Source organism: Cyrtonyx montezumae, unplaced genomic scaffold, assembly GCF_038088225.1.
Source record: "Cyrtonyx montezumae isolate F1298 unplaced genomic scaffold, pur_monq_1.0 scaffold_3, whole genome shotgun sequence".
NCBI lineage: Eukaryota > Metazoa > Chordata > Aves > Galliformes > Odontophoridae > Cyrtonyx > Cyrtonyx montezumae.
Window position 1 is genome coordinate 155,591,132 of NW_027072034.1, and position 21,227 is coordinate 155,612,358.

The following is a 21,227-nucleotide window of genomic DNA, read 5'->3' on the forward strand; positions in this document are numbered from 1 at the left end:
CTTGGTCCTTTTTAAGGTCATCATAGGCTGGGATTTTCTGTCCAAATTTCTGCCTATATTGATGCTTCCAGTACTTTGCATGCTGCCTTTCAAAATGTATGAACTTGTGGTATTTGTAAAATACAGAAAGCAGATCAGTGTGACAGCAGACAGTGATGAGGAGAAAATACTCCAATAGGGAGCATTACACTTGTTGTACCCTGTTATGCTGACCAGTTATATTAGGGGATTGCATGCACTGATCATTGTGCTGTCAGTTGGCAGTTTCTATCACCATTGATTATGCTATGTTTTAGGTTGCTGACATTTCCTCAGTTTTTAGTCAAAATCAGTTTTCTGTACTAATTAACTGACTGTTAATATCAGCCTCACCCGAGACTATATTCTTCGCTATGTAAAGTGCTGTTGATCAGCTATAAGTCTGATTTTGGCTAGGAAATTTAACCAATCTAGTTTCACACCTTTAACTATGCTCACTGAAATAAGTCCATGTAACACCAATAGGACTTTCAAATGTGTTAGCTGTTTTTAATTTTGTGTAATGAAATAATGAGAAAGCTGCTGAAAGAATCTGTGGGTGCCCCATCCCTGGAGATGTTCACATCCTGGCTGAATGTGGCTCTGAGCAACCTGAGCTCATGGTTGGCTACCCTGCCTGTGTTAGGGGGTTGGAGCTAGGTGGGTTTTGAGGTCCCTACCAACCTAAGCCATTCCATATTTCTATGTATTTTTCTGCCAGGGAGGATATTTCATGCAGTTTGTTCCCGTATTTAGCTTTTACTTAATCAGGAATCATGGTGTAAATTCTAACTTGGGGAAATTTAAATTATTCTTCCTGTAAGAAAAAATACATTATGTTTATTTCTTGAAATATAACCTCTTGTCCCTGTTTCAAGCTGCTTTCCTGGTTCTCAGCATGAATGGATTAATGTAACGTTAAACTATGTCAGTGCAGCTAGAAGGTTAAGATGTTTCTGGCAGAAAGTGAAGAGGATTACTTTAAAGGCAATGAATATGATAATTTCCACACTAAATGTAATTGAATTGTCATGAGGCACTGAACGTGTCGAACATCGATGTGTGTTCCTTTCATGGGGACCATGAAGGTAAGCCACGGAGCATAAACCTGGACTGTGTTTCTGGTGCAAATACAGTTCTGCATTATTTTAATCACATATTTAGACTTAACTTCAACTTCCGTTGTTTAAACCATTTGTATTGTTGAAGAGCCCTGTACCTTCTTTTGATTGCGTTTTTGAATACAAGTAATAAGCTAATTTTGAATCATATTAATGAAAAAATCCTATGGCACTAGCTACTTATTTTGCTACTCTTACTCAAATCAGATCTCGTCTCTCTTTTAGTGGGAAAATAGTGATAGGAGTCCTTTCCCATTTCTCAAGTCCCAGCAGTAATCATACCTTAAACAAACAGGCCTTCCACAAAAACCCACGACAAGCAGTAAGGATTAGGGTAGCTCGACTTTGGAATTCTCTCAGCACGTAATGGCTTTCTCAGCAAGTATAAACTTACTTTTAAAAACTCATAATTGGTCTTCTCTAAAGAATTAGTGTAAGCAGACAGCTGTTTGTGTCTTACGAAAGGAAACAGAATTTAGTTTTGATTGTGATTCCTTTAGCTTCTCACTGTGAAAGTAATGCTGAGCTTTGTGTACTACTTTGTCAGTGTAGATTTGGTGGCTTTAGTGTGGGCACTGGCCATTCGGTAAGCGTGGCGTGTCAACCAACAAAGGAATGATTAACAAATGAACTGATGTAATTGTGTTGGGAATATATAGTTCTTAATTGTACATGGGGTTCAGTTTGTGTCCTTGTGTGGTGGTGTTGCAGGGGAGGATGTTCTGGAATGGGGTTCTTGTTGGCTGTAGGACAGGTAGCTGGGGTAACAGGGTCCCGCAGTAACTACAGAATTGTCAGGGAAAACCAAACATGAAACCAAGCTGCTTCATCTGTTGCTGTCCTCTTAAGCTTGGGAATGAATATAGGTGGATCCAACACCAAGAGGAGCAACAGGAACATCGCTCTGCTCAGACAGCACTAGGGGCTGACAATATGAAATGAAGCACTTCGCTTATCGCCTTACAGGGAGGAAATTATTTATCAGTGCTGTGGCGTAGAGATGCATAGCTTCAAAATGTAGCAGATGTGGTTCTTAAATTTTAAATGATTACATAAATAAATGCATGCTGGTTCTGGTGTACTTTGGGAAAAAATGACAAAGCCAGACGTCCTCACTAATAAATGAGAGAGCAGGATGATTGGGAAATGATAGTGACAAACAGAGGGGGGCCATAATGAGAGAGCAAAGTGTAGAGCATTTATTTATGATCAGACTCCTCATTAGGGGAGATATGGGATGAGCATGATTGCTGCCAAGGCACGGGTGCATGTGTCTGTGATGGGGGCATGCTGTGGTTCTGTCTGCATTCCCCTAAAGAAACTTCTAAGGGGAAACAAGTAGAGAATGTGCTCAGTCTACTTCACTAGCAGACAGCTTTGAAGGCCACTGAGGATCTACTTATTTACTATCTGAGAAACATGTAGGTGATCTCTAGTAACGAAATACCCCTTTGAACAAATAAATGTGTTAATGTCGTTTGCAAAAGAGATTTTTTACAGACTCACCACTGACTTGACTTGTTCATCTGATGTCCAGTTTTGTCCCTTAAAATTTGGAATATTGAAGTGCAGCATGTTATTGAATATTCAGAATAGTGTCTGAATTACCTTTCCTCTCGTGGTCCCTCTTTGCATTTGTATCCATCATCTAGAGATGGTTTCTGCAAGGGAGGAATGCTCAGGAACCTAATTCAGTTATGCTTGCACTCTGTTTTGTGTTTCCTCAGTCATACCAAGTTTCTCTGAACTTGCAACCACCACTGCAGTAACCTGTGCTATACTTGTGGTGCACTGATGTCCAGTACTTACCTACACATCTCTTTATTTTACTTGCTTATCAACCTTCCCATTGTTATGTACTTATTCTGTCCCTGGGTTGCACAAGTTGCAGATGTGATCCTACAGTGACCTCTTTCCCTTCTGAGAAATAAGTCTTAGGCAATTTCTAAGATAAAGTCATGCATTATTTCTTGATCATTCATGGTATTCTAATTCTCCTGTACGAGTCCTGAAAACACTTAAAACTTTGGTTTTAAAACGACAATGTATGTTTGGGTTTTCTTCAACTGGTTAAATGTTTCTGGAATTGACAACTAGTAGCTTTTACTACTCTCTGGAGCCTTTCAGTTATCGGGTTTGGGGTGTTTTTTCCCATTTTTTAAATGAATTCATTCAGTAGCTTTTTTGGTGGAAACTGGAGAACATTCTGAACTCCAAGTTGGTTATCATCCACTAATTATATTTTACTCTGATCAGTATTCAGGAGGTGTACCACGATCGTATTTTGTTTCGATACAGTTGTTTTGGCATTTCTTCATACAAATAATTACTCTGAAGTCAAGATTTATTTTCTAAGTATTTAACTGCAGATTTTTGCTCACAAGGGAGAGAATCTGAACAGCTTTATTATAATCCTTCACAGGTGCAGATGCTGAGCAGGATGCTGCTGTCAAACTTGCCCAAGAACGAGCAGAGATAGTTGCCAAGTATGACAGAGTAAGTGAATTTAATAATAATTTAAAGACACTTTTTAATTAATTTTAGTAATATTTCTGTTTTAAAAACGAATCATGGTTTCCCACTAGTTTTTGTTTACTTTGTTAAAATACCCGGTGTACTACTAATCTTGTGATTTCGTGATGCACTGGCCTGTGGGTGAGTTAAATTCTCCCTCCAGAGGGATATTCTATATAACCAGCTCATTTTCCAGGTGCGTGGCAAATTGCTTTGGGGCTACTTTGGGGTTGTGTAATGTTTTTAGACACAATGAAAGCGTTGTGTTTGAGAATGTTGAGTGAATCTATAGGATCAGAGAAACACCTTACTCTTTATTTAATTCTGTTTATGGTAATAGAAACACATAATTACAGAAAACTTAACAGATAAGTAAATGGCTTTGTCAGATCATTATGAGGAATTAAAGAAATATCCCAGGCATTATTTTTAACTACTTGTCAAGTAAAAGTGTGGCACGCTCTTCACAGCCACTAATCTGAATGTAGTTCGTATCAGAAGAATGTGTATTTCAGTAGGAGAAAGGGACAGCAATGAATGCATACAGCAGTGGCAGAAAGAGGTTTCCTGTGATGAAGATACTGGTCCTGGTGGCTGATGGAGCCGTGCTGCTTTGCTAGTTTTGGCTGGTCAGTTTAGTACTAGTGTTCTCCTACTGTACTAGTACTACTAAAGTGTACCAAAGATTATGGCTCAGTCCTTCCTTTCTGTGTCTTAGTTTATTGTGTTATAAAACTTAATTTGAAACTTAATTTTGTTCTTTTCCCACTCTTCCTAATAGGGACGAGATGGTGCTCAGATTGAGCCATGGGAAGATGCTGACTATCGCCTGTACAAAGTTACAGATAGATTTGGTTTTCTACAGTAAGTAGCTATACTGAAAAGAGAATAAGAGTTTGTAACAGTTACCTTTTATATTTTTTATTGTCATACCTATTTGGTGAAAGGATTTGCTATACCTTTTTGTAGGTCTCTTGGAAACTTTGATGTGCACATTTTTTTTGCTATGCAATCTTTCACTGTGCTTTTCAGAAAGTTCAGTTTTTAGCTTTTTTAGTTTCGATATGTGATCCTGTTTGTGCACTGAACTGTTTTTTGGTTATTTGGGTATAAAAATTGATAATCTGTACAGATATTTTAAGCTCAGTTAAGCTTCAGATACAGTTTGTTTTTCAGTAACTGTGTTACATGAGAACATACTGAGTTCTTGGAAGGAAATTTTAAAATGTTGACCTTTAATTTAAAAAAAAACTGTAAGATTACTTAATAGCTAAGTATGAATAACTGCATGTCCTTCAAAGATGAATCTCATTTAACTTAATTTTTCTTTTTTTTAACTAATCCTTCTGAAATCTCTTGCTGATTTTGGACCAGACATTGCATCATCAAGAAAAGTCAGAAAAACAGAATTCAGTCTAAGTCCTCTAATAATCTCCCAATAATCTCCTTTTGGCAAATAAAAATGATAGCATTAAATTGTATTAGAATTTCTGTGGCTAGCAAATGGGAAAATCCAGTTAGCAGAAACTGAACGCAAATTGACTCAATGCTTCTGACAATATCCAGTCAAGAGTCTTTGCCATTCTTGGTATTTGGCATTTGTTTGAGTGTATGAAGTGTCACTGTGGCATTCCTAATGTAGCACAGATGCCAGAATGATTTCTTGTGCAAAAGTAAAAGAAGTCACTGCTAAGTTCACCACTGTCTTCCATGGGAACAGAATCAAGACTTTAAGATTTCCAAGTGGATTCTTTTAGGTAGCCATGCAAACTTCCCTGTTACTTGTATTGGAGTATTTCCCTTTCTGTAAATGAAGCATGGAAAAGTGTTATTAATGTTTGCTATAATTGCTAGTGCTATAGTATCTCTTTAGGAGTCTTGGATTTTGGGGCTCCAAAGTCATACCTGAGGTGCAGTGATGCTGCTTAGCAAAAAAATGTTTGTCAATTTCCAGGCTGCTGTGGCACTGACTTTAAACTGCCTATGTACCTTTCCGTCACACTGTGGTCTTTCTTTCTTGTGATCAGACTGTGTAGATGTATGTACCTTAGTCATTAGACAATACTTCCTTTCCATTAATATAATTAATTACTAATATGAAGTCCATGCAGTATTCACATAGGATGGCAATTGGAAAGATTTGTCATACATGAACACTGTACAAATTAGCGACGTATATGGATATTCCATGTTCTCACTAATTCTGTGGTACTCATGCTTACATGTTGACCTGTGTCTCTTTGTAAGGCAGATTTTGCCTGAGACTGCTGTCAGGGCTGCTTTATTATTCTTTAAAGCAAATTCATTGCAAATGACAGTTCTGTTTTCCTGAGAAAAAAATTCTCTCCTGATAGGAAAATTACAATTAGGGAATACACATCAAATGTCTTTTCAGGGAATGATGATCTCCATTACAGTATAGACTCTGCCTGTGGTCTGAGTTTGCTTATGCTGCAGTACTGACCCTTCCTGCTTCTAAAAGACTTTGAACCTAGGCAGCATGAGTGTATAACCTACCAAAAGCCTCAAAAATTGTCATTATGGTTATCATCCAAGGCTATTCACTGAAACCTTCAAGGTGCCAAGTCAGCACTGCAGTGAGAGAGTTAAAAATCTTCAGCTGATAATTGTGTATTGCCAGCAATTCCTTACTGGGCTGTCAGGACTCATGAAATCCCTCCTGACCCACTGCTTACAGTGCGAGTTAGCAAAGCACTCTGATATGCATTGAAAACTAAAAGTTAGAGACAGTACCAAACTTCATAGAACCATAGAATGGCCTGGGTTGATAAGGACCTCAAAGATCATCTAGTTTCAAGCCCCCTGCCATGTGCAGGGTCACCAACCTTTAGACCAGGCTGCCCAGAGCCACATCCAGCATTGCATTGAATGCCTCCAGGGATGGGGCATCCACAACCTCTCTGAGCAACCTGTTCCAGTGCATCACCACCCTCTGAGTGGAAAACTTCCACCTAACATTTAACCTGAATCTCCCGTCTTAGTTTAAAACCATTCCCCCTTGTCCTATCGCTATCAACCCATGTTATTCTCCCTCCTGTTTATACGCCCCCTTCAAGTATTGGAAGCCCACAGTGAGGTCTCCCTAGAGCCTTCTCTTCTCCAAGCTAAACAAGCCCAGTTCCCTCAACCTTTCTTCAGCTTTTGTTGAGATTTGCAATGATTTGTTATCTTGCTGACAGTGACATTTTAAAAAATGCTCAGTAGCTGAAAAACATCTTTGTATCAGATGGCTGCTGAGTGTGGGGAACCTGACAGAATTGGAGCTTCCTTGCTCAAGCAATGGCTCTGGTTACCATCAGGAGTTTATAATAAACTTCTTGGTGTGTCCTGTTTCCTTGTCTGTGTGCGCATCCGACATTTAGCTGTTCGGGCAAGATAACATGGCTGTTTGTTTTTTTGAGTTGAAGCACTCCAGTAACATTCCACATTAAAGGCAGAGAAGATGGTGGAGAAAATAAAGATGAGATACTTTGAAGGAGCAGTTTTGGTCTAGATTTATGATTCTTTGGTTGTTCTGGTGTCTTTATTTGTGTGTCAAAGTAAGATATAGTAAACTTAGAGAACCTGAAGACACTTCTATTGTCTTCCTGAGGTACTGGTAGAATCACAGAACTTTGGGGGTTGGAAAGGACCTCTAGAGATCATCAAGTCCAATCCCCAAGAAGTGGGGAAGCTGTTTAGATTTTGTTTTGAGAGTACACTGAGTAGCTGAGAGGAGATGTCTTTATGTAACAGTTTAGAAATTGCCAGTGAGTTGGAACAAATGTGCATCAACCCTGCAGGCAAACTGTCTAACCTTAAGGGTAACCTTCTTGTAAGGCTCACAAATGAAATATCTATTGAGCAGTTTTGGTCACCTCTAATGGTTGTTGTGGCATTAATGTTTGCAAACTACAGCATTCTGCTGTAATATTTGTACAAATAAGCCTTAGAAATTTAATTTAAGTTGTTCTATGAAGTTCCATTTGTAATATTTTTCTTCCACAAATGAATATGGAAGTTGTATTTGACTTTGGATAGTAAAAGGAAATCGGTGTGGCCAGGCTATTGAAGCAACCGTTAAAGAGAACAAAACAGAGTTGATGCCTTGTGAATTCAGGGAACAAGAAACAAAGTGCAGCAAACAGTAGCAGTATGTTATGGATTGTTTGAAATTAATAACGGGAAGTTGGATATGAGGAAAGAGATTTCCAGCGAGCATGCAGAGCTGTGATGTAACTCCCCGAGGGGCTGAAGGGATCTCTTTCTTGAGATGCTTAACACCAGCTGGTATAAAATGGAGTGATACAGATGAGTGCTGTCAGTGGGACCAGCTGACAGATGTGCCACGTTCTGGGTACAGTCTGGCTCTGGAAGGTCATTTGTTAGGATGGAAACTGAGGCACTGACCAAAGGAGCTGGTGTTTTCTATACGTGTTGGTGCCTGAATGCTGTGAACTAGGTTGTCTGTTGTACAGCCTGACAGCGTGTTTGCTCAGCTCTGTAAGGATGAGGATGTATTTGAAAAGGTTTACTTTCAGTGCCTGTTTTCCAAGGAAGAAGGTTGTGTTAAAGTTCAGAGTTCCCCAATGTCTTTGATTGTCTCTGAGGGACCTGAGATTATGTGCTTTTTCATAGCTGTGATTAAACTGCACGTGTGCCATTTCAACCTGTGCTCATGCAGTGCTGTGCAACATTTCCAGTCCTGTTACATTCATCTTGGGGCAACCTTTTCCACAGAGCCTGCTTTGGCAGCGGGGTTGGACTCAGTGATCTCTGAAGGCCCTTTCCAACCCCTACAATTCTGCGATTCTGTGATCTCAGTTTGAATAGCACAAGAAAAGTGAGCTAGAATTGGTTCGTCAAAATACTTTTTAATTCAGTCTTAATTGCATTGTTCATCTTAGAAACTCATAGAGACTGTTTTCAATCAAGTACTTATGGTCTTTCTCAATGTCATCTGGTATATGTGGATTAGTGCCAACTAAAGCTTTATTATTCAGATGCATGTTTGTCTATGGAAACCTATGTCAGGGAGCTCATCTTAGTCTTGAGAGAACTGACCAGTGCATTTCTTTTAGGTAGCCTCTGATTGCTTGTAATCCTGAAAGTAACTACCCAAAAACATGTCAGCCACGATACCCATTCCATAAATTCTTGGAGAATCCTGGTGGACTCCTGATTTCACATTGACAGTGCCAGAATTCTGAACGGTGGGATTGCCATGAAAAATGCCAGTCATTTATAAAAACAAACAAACAAACCTTTTTTCCTCCAGGAAGTCTAGCACCAACATTTCTATGTACAGTCTACCACTCTTTTGATAAAATTGGATATTCTTTTCTAAGAAAACTTGTGATTGAAACTGTATGTGACTGACACAAATCTAGCACACTGTCTCAAGGGACCACCTCAGTGCTTAGATAAAGCTTCATCTCTAATCTGTCTTTTTCAAGCAAGTAGTTTAGAAATTAGAGAAACGTCTCAGGTGTCTTCACAGGTAGTCATAGCAAAAAACTGTTCCAGCTGTTTTTGGAAATGGAAAAGATGGAATGAGTCTGATATTCATAGAAGAAAGGTCGTTTGGTGATTTTTTTTTTTTTGGTCATGAGTATGTGATGAACCATGTGTCAAAGCATTTCATTATCTTTCTTCAGATTTAATAGGCAAAAAGAATTGTATGTTCTGATTATGAAATGAAAAGACCAGAGCTTAACAATAAATAAAAAAAAGGAATTGAACAGAAAACATAAAAAAAAACTCAGCCCCAGGAAACCAAGTTCTAAACACCCTGCACCCAGCAAAAAAAGTAATCCTTTTCCCTATTATCTTGAAATCTGCTAAGGCATTAAAGTATTCTTAAGCTATTCACTGTGATCTCTTCTGTCACCAAAACATCACCTTACGCATGCTTCTTCCATTTGCCTTTCTTTTTGTTTTAGTAGTTATTATTGTGGAGGAAATAGCTACAGTAAAGAACTGAAAAGAATTTCTTCATGTTTTGAAGCTAATAGCAGACATTCCAATAATGCCTTGGGATCTAGGATTTCCCCTCTTTCCCCTCCTTGAATTCTTCAGGTCATTTCTTACTGCTTTGGGATGCTTAAATTAAGAAGAGAACAGATACAGTGTTCACAGGGCAATGGCAAGTCCCCTATTGCTCCTAGGAATATTATAAATCAGTAAATGTATTTTTTTGAATGTATTCTCTTATTTATTTTTTTGCAAAGCTCTCAAGCCAGCTTAAAGGATGAGAAAACTTAATTCTTTTTGTTTTATTTCTTGTATTGTGTTAAGGTTAGTGGCCTTGTGAGCAGTCACTAACTGTGGTTTGCAAAACATCTGAACTTTGTGCTTGCTCCCAAAATAGGAGAGAAGCTGAAAGCAACATATTGCAATGCAAAGTTCAACCCCAGGTTCATGCAGTAGCTGATCATGTTTTGGGACTTTCAGCACCAGGCCAAAAGTCAGAGCAGGATGAGTGCAACAGCACTACCATCTTCCTAGGGTGACATGAAAAACTGACGTTCCCTCTTTCCCTCTTTGAGCAAATCTGGAAAAACAGAAGGCATCATCTTTTGTTTAGGTCTCCTCACAAATGCATCTGTATGCTGCCAGGTTCTGGGCCCCTAGTTTTGCTGCCTTGATTCTTAGAAGAAATGTGGTTCAGTGACATCAGCTTGGATCGTTCATCTGATACCTGTTGGAACAATTGAGTTCAGTCCTTAGTCAGACCATGACAAAAAAAAAAAGCAAAAAATAAACAGTCCAGAATTTACACTGTACAGTCTTTTATATTTTAGCAGTGCTTCTGTGTGTATACTTTTGATTCTTCTATATGTCTGCCTCTCTATATTACCATTATCTTTTATAAGGAAGCTCTCAAAGCCTACACTTGCTTCAGTCGTGGGAAGAATACTATCATTACTTTTTGGCATTGAGTGCAGATGCAACTGAAGTCTGTTTTTTAATCATCTAAATTGGTAATGTAGCTTATGACAAGTGTGTTGACTAACATTGTGGAAAGCATCATAATAGTGTAGATCTTAAGGCACAAAATGGAAATAACAGGAGAAAAAACATAATTACTGTAGATTTTCAGGAACTTTTTTGTCATTGATTGGTCCTGTTACTCTTTTGATAGTGAGCTGTAAAAAGTGTAACTGTCACAACAGACAAAAATCAATTATTTTATAGACTTTTCATTTAACCCACAAAATAGAAATTATTTTAAGATATTATCTTAGCAAATTAACATGCATTGATAATTATCTTAGTCCATAAAACCTGTTAATATTTGTTGTTGCTGTAATTTGATTGATTTGGCTTAGACAGGTTTTTCTCTTCCTGACTCTTCAGTGAATAGATGTTGAGGATGTAGCCTGACCAATGCTGCAATGTTGAATAACATCCAGAGATCCTTATAGTGATGTTGGGTGGATTTGAGGTTGATTCCGCTTCATATATATGTATTTTTTTCCCTAGCAAAGGATAAAGAGTACAATAGAAGTACTAATGGTAGAAAATACACTTCTTTTTCTCCCCCTTTTGTTCATAAAGCCCTCTTAATAGTTTGAGTCAGATTCTTGTGCTGCTTTTGCAGTAGCTCCACAGTGGCTTTCATGGAATTGTACCAATTTACAGCAGCTGAAAATCTGACTCATACTTTATTCTTTGTCCCGTGGGTCCAGTAAAGCTTTGAGCTGACTTCTCAAAGAGTGTGCTAACGCTGGCAATGTGTGTCTGGCAGCACAATAATCTCAAATAGCAGAATTCATTCCTTCTTTCACTACAATTATGTAGCTTACCTGCTCTTTTCCATTAAATGCTATTCTTCAGTTGCATTACATTTTTATTAGCTCTGTAATGCACTTCTATGGCATGCTGCAAAAAGGAAGTAGCAGAGCAATGAGATGAAGAACTAAATGAAGAACTGTGAGAAACTCCATTAAATGTCTCCAAATGAAGCTGCTTGTTATTACTGTTTGCCACTGTTATTACTATTGTTTTTCTCCCTAAGTTTTCAAGAGGATGTAATAGGGTGAACAAGTTCGTGTCTCGTTCCATTTCTTGATCATTTATACAGAACTTTGTCTCTTAAAATATTCTCCATGCATTCCTTAATACTTGTTACACTGTGTTTGTAGAACTGAAATGTCTCAGAACAATTCTGTTGTGCTGCAGACCCAGCTGATTTGAGTAGGTTCACAGGTGAAGTGTCTTCAGATAAGAGGTTTAAGGACAGGTCACCGAGTGTTCTCAGCAGCAAAAAAAAGTTACTGAGGTGCCAAAACATTCTGGGAATGGAAACTAGAGAAGCATGGTGTCTGTAATTGGTAATAATGAAATAAGTAGTGGAGATTTTTATATAATTTTAATTGTAGTCGGCATAAAGCTTAACGGAAGAGTGCTTATGTTATTCCCTGCAAATTTGCAAGGGATTGGACTAGATGGCTCCCAGAGGTCCCTTCCAGCTCCAAGGGTTCTATGATTTTGTGATTAGAAAGGTTGGAAAAATATTGCTCCTAGTGACATGCAGCCAGTATCCTTAATTCTCTAGGCACAATCAGGATGGCCAAACTCATCAATTAATGCAGCGATGCACTAAAAGAGCAATGAAATATTTATTCTTATCAGTTCAATTATAAATGTAAATGTTAGTTCATTTTACATGCTGTGGTCATTCATTAGGGACTTGCTGTTGTTCTCCTTCCCCTCTTCTCAGCAATTGAGCTGGGGTCAGACCCACCTGTCAGGGCAGTGGCTGTGCCCTTCCCTCTCCTGGGAAGGAGCTGTGCTGGGTTCAGCCTCTCTCCACTGCCCTAGACAAGTTTCTATTGAAAAGCTAAAATAAAAATATTCAGGTCTCAATTGTTAGAGTTACGTTTCTGCTAATTTCCTTTTCTATTAACAGGAGAATGTGCCTCATTTTGTCTGTAAAATTTCTTTACAGCAAATCTTCATAAGCCACATGAAAACTCTATTACAGTCTTGCACTGAGTACAATTGATTCTGCTCTAATATGTGCTCCATTTCCCTGGACTGATTTTGCTCTGAAATATTCATTACTAATCAAGATGTTGAGGAAGCGCTGTTTAAATAATCTTCTTCCCCTTTTGCCCTGATGTACACTGGGGGCTTTTTTTTTTTTATTTAAGGACAGAAATAGAAGTTTTATTGGGTTTAGTAACTGCGATTCAGAATGGTATTTTTTTTTAGATTAATCTTCCTAACATTAAACAAGACCAATGCATTTTTTTCCTTGCTTACTTTCGTAGGGAACTACTTCTGAAATAATATATCAGTAGTGTGATAACTGGCTTGAAAACATATCAGTAGCGTGATAACTGGCTTGAAAACATGGCAGTGTTTTCAAATAGATATATAGTAAACATTAAGGAGGTGATTTTGCAGATTTTGGGACTTGATACCATTTATCAGTTGTGGAACACCTGATAGGTCCAAGTGGATCTTTACATGGTACACAACTGTGAGGTGATGGGGCTAATTTTCAGAGACTTAAATAGAACTGACAGCTGAACAGTACACTGAGCTTACATCTCTGCAAGAGATGGTGATGGACTTGATCTCCATTGTGTCTATTTAGGGTTGCATTTTCTCATGCTTGTTTTTTAAAGGCTGAATCTTTTTTACCTGGTGAGTATTTGGTCATTTAGTCAAAAGCTGTTCCATAAAAATGTATGGAACTGACCTAGGAGGGGTGAGGGAAAGCAGACCTCCTCTGCCAGGTGGTCATTCGTGAGCTTCACAGTGAGGCAGCCAACCATCCATCACTGCAGCAACAGCTTAAGCTCCTGGCAACTGGATTGGCATCTCTTGACCTGGAAGGAGAATAGAATTTTGGTGTCTCTATCTTTCTCAGTCATATTAGTGGTGTCTAATTTGAGCCTGTGCAATAGCATCTTAATATTTTTTGCTTAGAAGCTACCAGTAAGTTCTTGGATGCTTTTGGATTGTTATTTTCAGTCCCTTTACAAAAGGTTCATCTTAGTGAAGGTGGTGTTTTGTTGTTGTTTTTGCTTTTTCAAGAGAGTGTGAAAAGTTGTGTATTTTTTCTTTGTTATTGGGCTTGCAGTCTAATGTATATTTCTCCTACTTCGCATGTAGGGTATTTGCAAGGAAATAAGGAATGTTTATTTACTTTTTAGCTTTTTGAGCTGTTGGGATATTTCTTCCCTAAAACTGTATCACAAATGTGCTCATTATTTTAGTTTGTTCTCAAGACTGGAGTTGAAATTTGAATTTTAAATCCATTCCTTGAATTGAGTTAGTGCAGGCTGTCACTTAACAATTCTCTGCAGATTCAGAAAGAAGTGAAGTGAATGCAACCTGGCAGATATAATTGCAAACATGGAAGTAAGCTGCAGGATAAATCTGCCATCTTTGTACAAATAGTGTGGTTTTGTTAACAGCTTCTATTTTCTGATTTGAGTAATAGATCACCCACTGCATATTGGGAATTCATAAACAACTTCTTTTTATGAGAAGAGGAATAAGACAGCAGAACTGGAAAAAAAAAGTATTTGGATATGGCAATATATGATTTAATTTATATAATACATTATAAAGTAGCATGCATTGGTTTTAAGCTACTACTTATGCTCTGAAACATATGGGTTTAACACAGTCATTATCACCATACATATTTCCTACTATATTTAGCATAAATATAAGGTCTTCTTATCATGAACAGGAAAAACTTTTAAGTTTACATATAGAACATATCTTTTGCTAAAGTTACAGGGAGGTATGTTACGTATGGCAGCGAGAATGCAGGTCCTTTATTTTTTTTTTGCTAAAAATTGATCAATCATTTTGGTATACTGGCAATAAAAACTTTGTAGTGAACTCATCGCAAGCAGGAAGGTACTTCTAAAGTCACCACTTGATATTTAATTGAATTTGATACATCTTTTATCTATCAGAGTTTGCAGTGCTGCAGACTTCTGGGTAGGGGCTACAAATTCATGGCATTGTGCTGTGCATGTTGGCAGCAACAAATAAAAATTGTTAACTAGAATCTGGTCATGAAATCACATCTGAGTCAATCTTTTGCCAGCACCAAATTATTTCATGCAACATATTTCCTGATAATTATATTGTAGGATATCACATTGGCTTGCCCCGTATGTTCATTAATTGCTTTGGCTTGCATATGAATTTTAACAAAACTTCTGAAATCTGTTTCTTAATCTGCTGTAGTCACCACCCCCATACTATGCAAAGGTTATTTGCTGGAATTCAGTGGATGATAAAAGTAGTGGAGCTCCAATTATTTTGGTAGACACAGTCAAAATTGTAAGTAATATAAATAAAATATGTCATGGAAGGAAGAAGGAAGAGATACATGGAGTTTTATCTGTGGAAACGTCACAATACTTGAAAACACAGCTTGCTTTTTCTTTAATATTCTCAGAAAACGTTTCTACCTATTACTAGTTTTGAAGATTAGAATGCTACCTCTAATTTCCACATCAAGGTTGGGAGATTAAATCAGTTCTTTGAAATCAGAATTTGTCTGCAAATGTACTTGTTTGGATGGAAAGATCTGAATCCAGTGCTGTATGAATTGTGCTTTAAGGGGCAGAAGTATTAAATCCTACATCTAAAGAAAAGCATAAAATTGAAATATACTTCGACGTGGACTTATAATGTTTAATTGACTTTTTTTTCAGCTGAATTCAGAAAACAGTTTGTTGCCAGTTTTGTGGAGTAATTTTATGCAGAGAGGCATGAACAATCAGTCTAAGTAGCAATGTTATGTATCTGACAATTTTCTTAGGCTGTTATGTAGGTTCCCTAATGTAAGACTGTGAAACACAGATAACCTAACTTCTGATATAGATATAGCATATGACATGAGGCAGTAACATGAAAATGATATGTAGAAATACAGAATAAGGTTGCATTCTTTTGCAGTGCACTATTCTATGTATTTGTAATATCTTTTATTGCCTTGGCAGTTTTATGCACCCTGTATCAGAAGCTGAAGGGGAGGCAGACCAAAGAGAACAGCTAGTCAGAATTCAATTCCCAACGTGATGATACTAATTTCTGTCTAATAATACTATACACTCCTACAAATCACTCTTGACTAATTATGACACAGTTTAATAACTGTTCATGCTTGGGAAGATTTACTTTTTCATAATACATTTGAGTTCTGAAATGTTTATTAATTGCAACAACCAACAATTTGAGTTATGAATTATACAGCAAAATGTTTCTATTTGTACTCAGGCTTTTCTTAACAACTCAATTCTTCCCTTCCTCCTTGCTATTTAAATATATCACAAAGTAAGTTTATGGTTTTCACTTCTATACTTCACTAGAATCATATAATCATTAAGGTTGGAAAAGTCCACTGAGATACCTAGTCCAGCAGTCAACTCATCCCCACCAAGCCCACTAACAATGTCCCTCAGTGCCAGTTCTCCCCTTTTCTTGAATATTTCCAGAGATGGTAACTCCACTCTGGCAGCCTGTTCCAGTGCACTGCTGCTCCTTCTGAGCAGAAATAATCTCTGTCCCTGGAGAAGAGAGTTGATGTGGCCCTGAGGGACATGGGCATGGTGAGGGTGGGTCGATGGTAGGACTGTGATCTAAGGGGTCTTCTTCCAGCCTTAATGATTCTATGATTATTGCTTACTTCTGTAGCTACAGAAATATCAAGCAGTGCTATCATCAATTTGCAGCTGGGATAATTTAGTAAGGCAGTTAGGAGCCTGCTTCCCAGCACAAAGGATCCTTCTGACTTTCGTTTATACATCAGTGGTTATTTACAAAATCACCCCTTAATCGGTTGTTGTCAGTTGTCCGCTCCTTTGTGAGAAAATGAAATTTGACTAATCTTTCACATGACGAGTTTCCACGCCAGATTAGAAGATGTGAAGATAAACTGTCAAGTGGTACCAGTTCAGCTGTGCCTTGTGGGAACGTGTGGGGCTCTGGAGCCATCAGCCTGCTGTCTTTTGTGCTGCTGACAGCACTGGGAAAGAAAGAGTCTCTCATGTGTGCAGCCAAGTGCTTGTGCAATCTTGCAGGGCCACAAAGAATGCAGGGACTGTATGCTCCCCATGCTGCAGTGGTGAGGCTGACTTCTGCATGAGGTAGAGAAGAATAGAAGAGATCCTTCAGAGAACCTTCAGAGATCAAATCCAAGTGCAGGTGCCTGAAGCTCAGGAGACTGCTCAGAAATTTGGTGTGGGAAGAGAAGGGATCACTAAAGAACTGAAAATTTAAGATTTGAAAGGCTTAGTAATTTTTGTAGTTAAAAACAAAGCAATTAAAAGCTGGAGTAGATTAGCAAGTGGATTTGTTTCTTCTTTTTTGCTTATTGTTATTATTGTTCAAATCAGTTTAATTTTAGGTGACAAACACTGACAAACACAGGACCTACATTCAATTTGATACTTTAATCACGTGGCAACGTAGCCAGTAATATACAACACTTATAAATTCAGGTAATAGTGAATAACAGCTTTTCCTAGTGTGTTAGACACTGAGGCTTCCGTGGGATTTTATTGGGTTTTGATGTTACTCTTCAAGAAGATTTTCAGATACTTGGAAGGTCCTTTTGAATGAACTGATTATGCTTTTTGCAGTGCTGTTCAAAAGAATGGGCTGTCTTGGCTAGTAAATTAGTTCCTAAATTGTGCACTGTAAGCATAGACCTGGGGGGACGAGGGGATGTCTCCAAGAACGTGTTGATTGAAGCAAGATTTTTCATTAGGTGAAGTCATTCAAATACATTTAACAATTCAGATAAAACTTCTGAATTTGAAATGGCATCTTTGAAGTCTTTAAACAAAATAAATGAGTTCAAATATAACGTAAGCATTTTGTGTTAGACTGTTCTTAAGCTAACTGCAGCGACAGAGGAGAGACGGTAGATTTCAGTTTCCATTTCTGCTATTGTAGTCTTTCCTGGTAAGGATTTTTTTTTCCCACACCTGCACAGATTTGATACTGGTCTAAACTGGAGGGTTTTACTGTCCTCACCATAGACTGCTATGGTGTTGTGTGTAGGAATTCCTAATATTTTTAAAGACTTAAAAGGAACTTTTCATTTTTTCTTCTTTTTTTGTCCCTTTTAAGAAGGTTTTTGTTATTTATCTGATCTGTAGAGCAGAGAAAGGGAGTCTTGCTGCTTAGATGAACTGCTGTGTTTTCAGAAGCTACAGACGATGCATACAAAGGAAGGAAGTCTCATTTGGCATCAAAGTGATCCAGTTACTTTTGATATGAAAACCATAAGTTTTCTTTGGTAAGAAAAACATAAGTTGGAGCCCTCAGAATAGAATTAAAATAAATCTGAAAATGTATCTTTTTAAAAGATCCTTTCTGAGGGTTCGCTTCATAGCCTGTCTTTTTAATTCGGCTTAGAAGTGGAAAAACTATTCTAAAATATTAGATATCTACTAATAAAACAGATTTATTTTTTATTTATTTACTTTTGCTACCTCCTTCCTATTTATCAGAGTGAGTTATCTGCATTTCTTGGAAACTAGAGGGTAAGTCTCCCAGATCAAAAGGTCTCTGTGCCTTTCACAAGGTTCAGTAGGTTCATAGGTTCATAAGGTTGGAAAGGACCTACAAGATCATCTAGTCCAACCATCCTCCTGTCACTATCCCTACCCAACTACTAAATCAAATCCCTTAGCACCTCATCTAAACGCTTCTTGAACAGCGCTAGGGATGGTGCCTCAACCACCTCCCTAGGCAGGCCATTCCAGTGCCTGAACACTCTTTCAGAAAAAAAATGTTTCCTCAGGTCTAATCTAAATCTTCCCCGGCGCAACTTGTGGCCATTCCCTCTCGTCCTGTCGTTATTTATCAGGGAGAAGAGGCCCACCCGCTCCTCACCACAACCCCCCTTCAGGAAGTGGTAGAGTGCAATAAGGTCTCCTCTGAGCCTCCTCTTCTCCAGACTAAACAATCCCAGCTCCCTCAGCCGCTCCTCATAAGACTTGTGCTCCAGACCCCTCACCAGTTTTGTTGCCCTTCTCTGAACACGCTCCAGGGCCTCAATGTCCTTCTTGTAGTGAGGGGCCCAAAACTGAACACAGTACTTGAGGTGCGGCCGTACCAGAGCTGAGTACAGGGGGATGATCACCTCCCTGCTCCTGCTGGCTACACTATTTCTAATACAGGCCAGGATGCTGTTGGCCTTCTTGGCCACCTGGGCACACTGCTGGCTCATGTTAAGCCCAGCATCAACCAACACCCCCAGGTCCTTTTCCTCTCTACATTCTTCAAGCCATTCTGCCCCAAGCCTATAGCATTGCATGGGGTTATTGTGGCCAAAGTGCAGGACCCGGCACTTGGTCTTATTGAACCTCATCCCATTGAGCTCAGCCCAGCTGTTCAGCCTATCCAAATCCCTCTGAAGGGCCTACCTACCCTCAGGCAGTTTGACACATCCTCCCAACTTGGTGTCATCTGCAGACTTACTGAGGGTACACTCAATTCCCTCGTCTAGGTCATCAATAAAGATATTAAACAAGATGGGCCCCAAAACTGACCCTTGGGGGACACCACTCGTAACAGGACGCCAGCTGGACTTAACTCCATTAACCACTGCCCTCTGGGCACGGCCCTCCAGCCAGTTCTCCACCCAGAGAAGAGTGAACCTGTCCACACCACGGGCTGCCAGTTTCCTTAGGAGAATACTGTGGGAGACCGTGTCAAAGGCCTTGCTGAAGTCCAGGTAGACTACATCAACAGCCTTTCCCTCATCTACCTGTCTGGTCACCCAGTCATAGAAGGAGATGAGGTTGGACAAGCACGACTTACCCCTGGTGAACCTGTGCTGGCTGGGTCTGATCCCCTTGTTGCCATGCACGTGTCGTGTGATTTCCCTCAAGATCCTCTGCTCCATAACTTTCCCTGATACCGAGGTCAGGATGACAGGCCTTTAGTTCCCCGGGTCTTCCTTACGGCCTTTCTTGTAGATGGGAGTCACATCGGCAAGCCTCCAATCTTGTGGGACCTCTCCAGATAACCAGGAATTCTGATAGATGGCAGAAAGTGGCTCAGCAATCACCTCTGCTAGCTCCCTCAGCACCCTTGGGTGGATCCCATCTGGCCCCATGGACTTGTGGCAGTTCAGATGGAGGAGTAGATCTCTGACCACCTCTGCTTGGATCACAGGGGGTGCATTATGCACCCCATCCCGGACTTCCAGGTCAGGGCAAGTACCATGTGGACAACTGCTCTGTCTATTAAAGACAGATGTGAAGAAGGCATTGAGAACCTCAGCCTTTTCCTTATCATCTGTGGTTACATTCCCTGCCTCGTCAAGTAAAGGAGAGAAATTTTCCTTAGTTTTTCTCTTGCTGTTAATATATTTGTAAAAGGGTTTCCTGTTCTCCTTTACAGCAGTAGCCAGTCTAAGTTCAAGCTGGGCTTCAGCATTTCTAACTTTCTGCCTGCAAATCTTGTCCGGTTCTCTGTAGTCACCCCAAGTAGCCTGTCCCATCTTCCAGAGGACATAGACTCTCTTAGGCTCAGTAGTAAGGAAGGAAAGCTTTTCTTAGGGGTATTTCAGTTGTATGGGCAAATAAACTTGGAGTGAAGATTCTTAAATTTGGAAATAGCTAGATTTCTACAAAAGAACATAAAGTATCTAATAGTGTGAAAAATCTTTGTTAAAAAAGCATTAAAACTGCTTGAGTGCATTTAAAGAATGTTTGTTTGATTTCAGTAATACAGTACAGGATGCTTTAACAGGAAAAAAAAAAGAGTGTTTTAGTAATTTTCTCTTGAAGCTATTCATAGAATTGTAGTTTTGTTTGAGTTGGAAGTGACCATTAAAAGCCATCTGGTCCAACTCCCCTGCACTAAACAGAGACACATATAGCTACATCATGTGCCCAGAGCTCCATCCAGCCTGACCTTGTGTGTTTTTAAGGATGAAGCATCCACCACCTCCCTGGGCATCCTGTTCCAGTATCTCTCCACCCTTGATGTAAAAAACTTCTTCCTTATATCCAGTCTAAATCTTGATCTCCCTTTTAGTGTGAAATGATTTCCACTGTCCTATCAGAACTGACCCTGCTAAAGACTGTCCCTTTCTTACAGCCCCTCTTTAGATACTGAAAGGCCACTCACAGGTCTCCCTGGAGTCTTCTCCAGGCAAAACAGTCCCAGCTCTTTCAGCCTTTTTTTGTAGGAGAGATGTCCCATTCTGTGGATCATTTTTGTGGCCCTCCTCTGGACACACTCCAGCAGGTCTGTATCTCTCCTGTACTGAGGACTCCACATCTGGACGCAGCACTCCAGGTGAGGCCTCACCAGTGCAGAGTAGAGAGGCAAGGTCACCTTTCACCTGCTGGCCATGCTTCTTTTTACTCAGTCTGTTCTGATTTAGAAGGTTTAATATCAAAGTAATTATATTTTCTCACTTACAATGTGAGTTTTATTGTGTTTAAAAAACAAAATCCCAAAGGTTTCTGTATACCATTGTAATAACAATCTGAAGTTGACAATTCTCGTTTTACTCCCTACAGCATATTGCTACTGGAAATGACTACTTATAAGAACTTATAGAGA

The 21,227-nt window shown here is 39.2% G+C and overlaps 1 protein-coding gene across 3 annotated transcripts in view; it reads left to right on the top strand.

Annotated features, from left to right (window-relative positions):
- USP6NL (USP6 N-terminal like) overlaps window positions 1-21,227 on the top strand; it is a 210,373-nt gene that overhangs the window by 50,614 nt on the left and 138,532 nt on the right. For all 3 annotated transcript variants that reach the window (XR_010622597.1, XR_010622596.1, XM_065743735.1), the window contains 2 exons: window positions 3,562-3,635; window positions 4,435-4,517. Coding sequence is in view for 1 of the 3 variants with exons in the window: in XM_065743735.1 (XP_065599807.1) it covers window positions 3,562-3,635; window positions 4,435-4,517 (157 nt within the window). In the remaining 2 variants the exon portion in view is untranslated. The remainder of the gene's footprint in view (window positions 1-3,561; window positions 3,636-4,434; window positions 4,518-21,227) is intronic.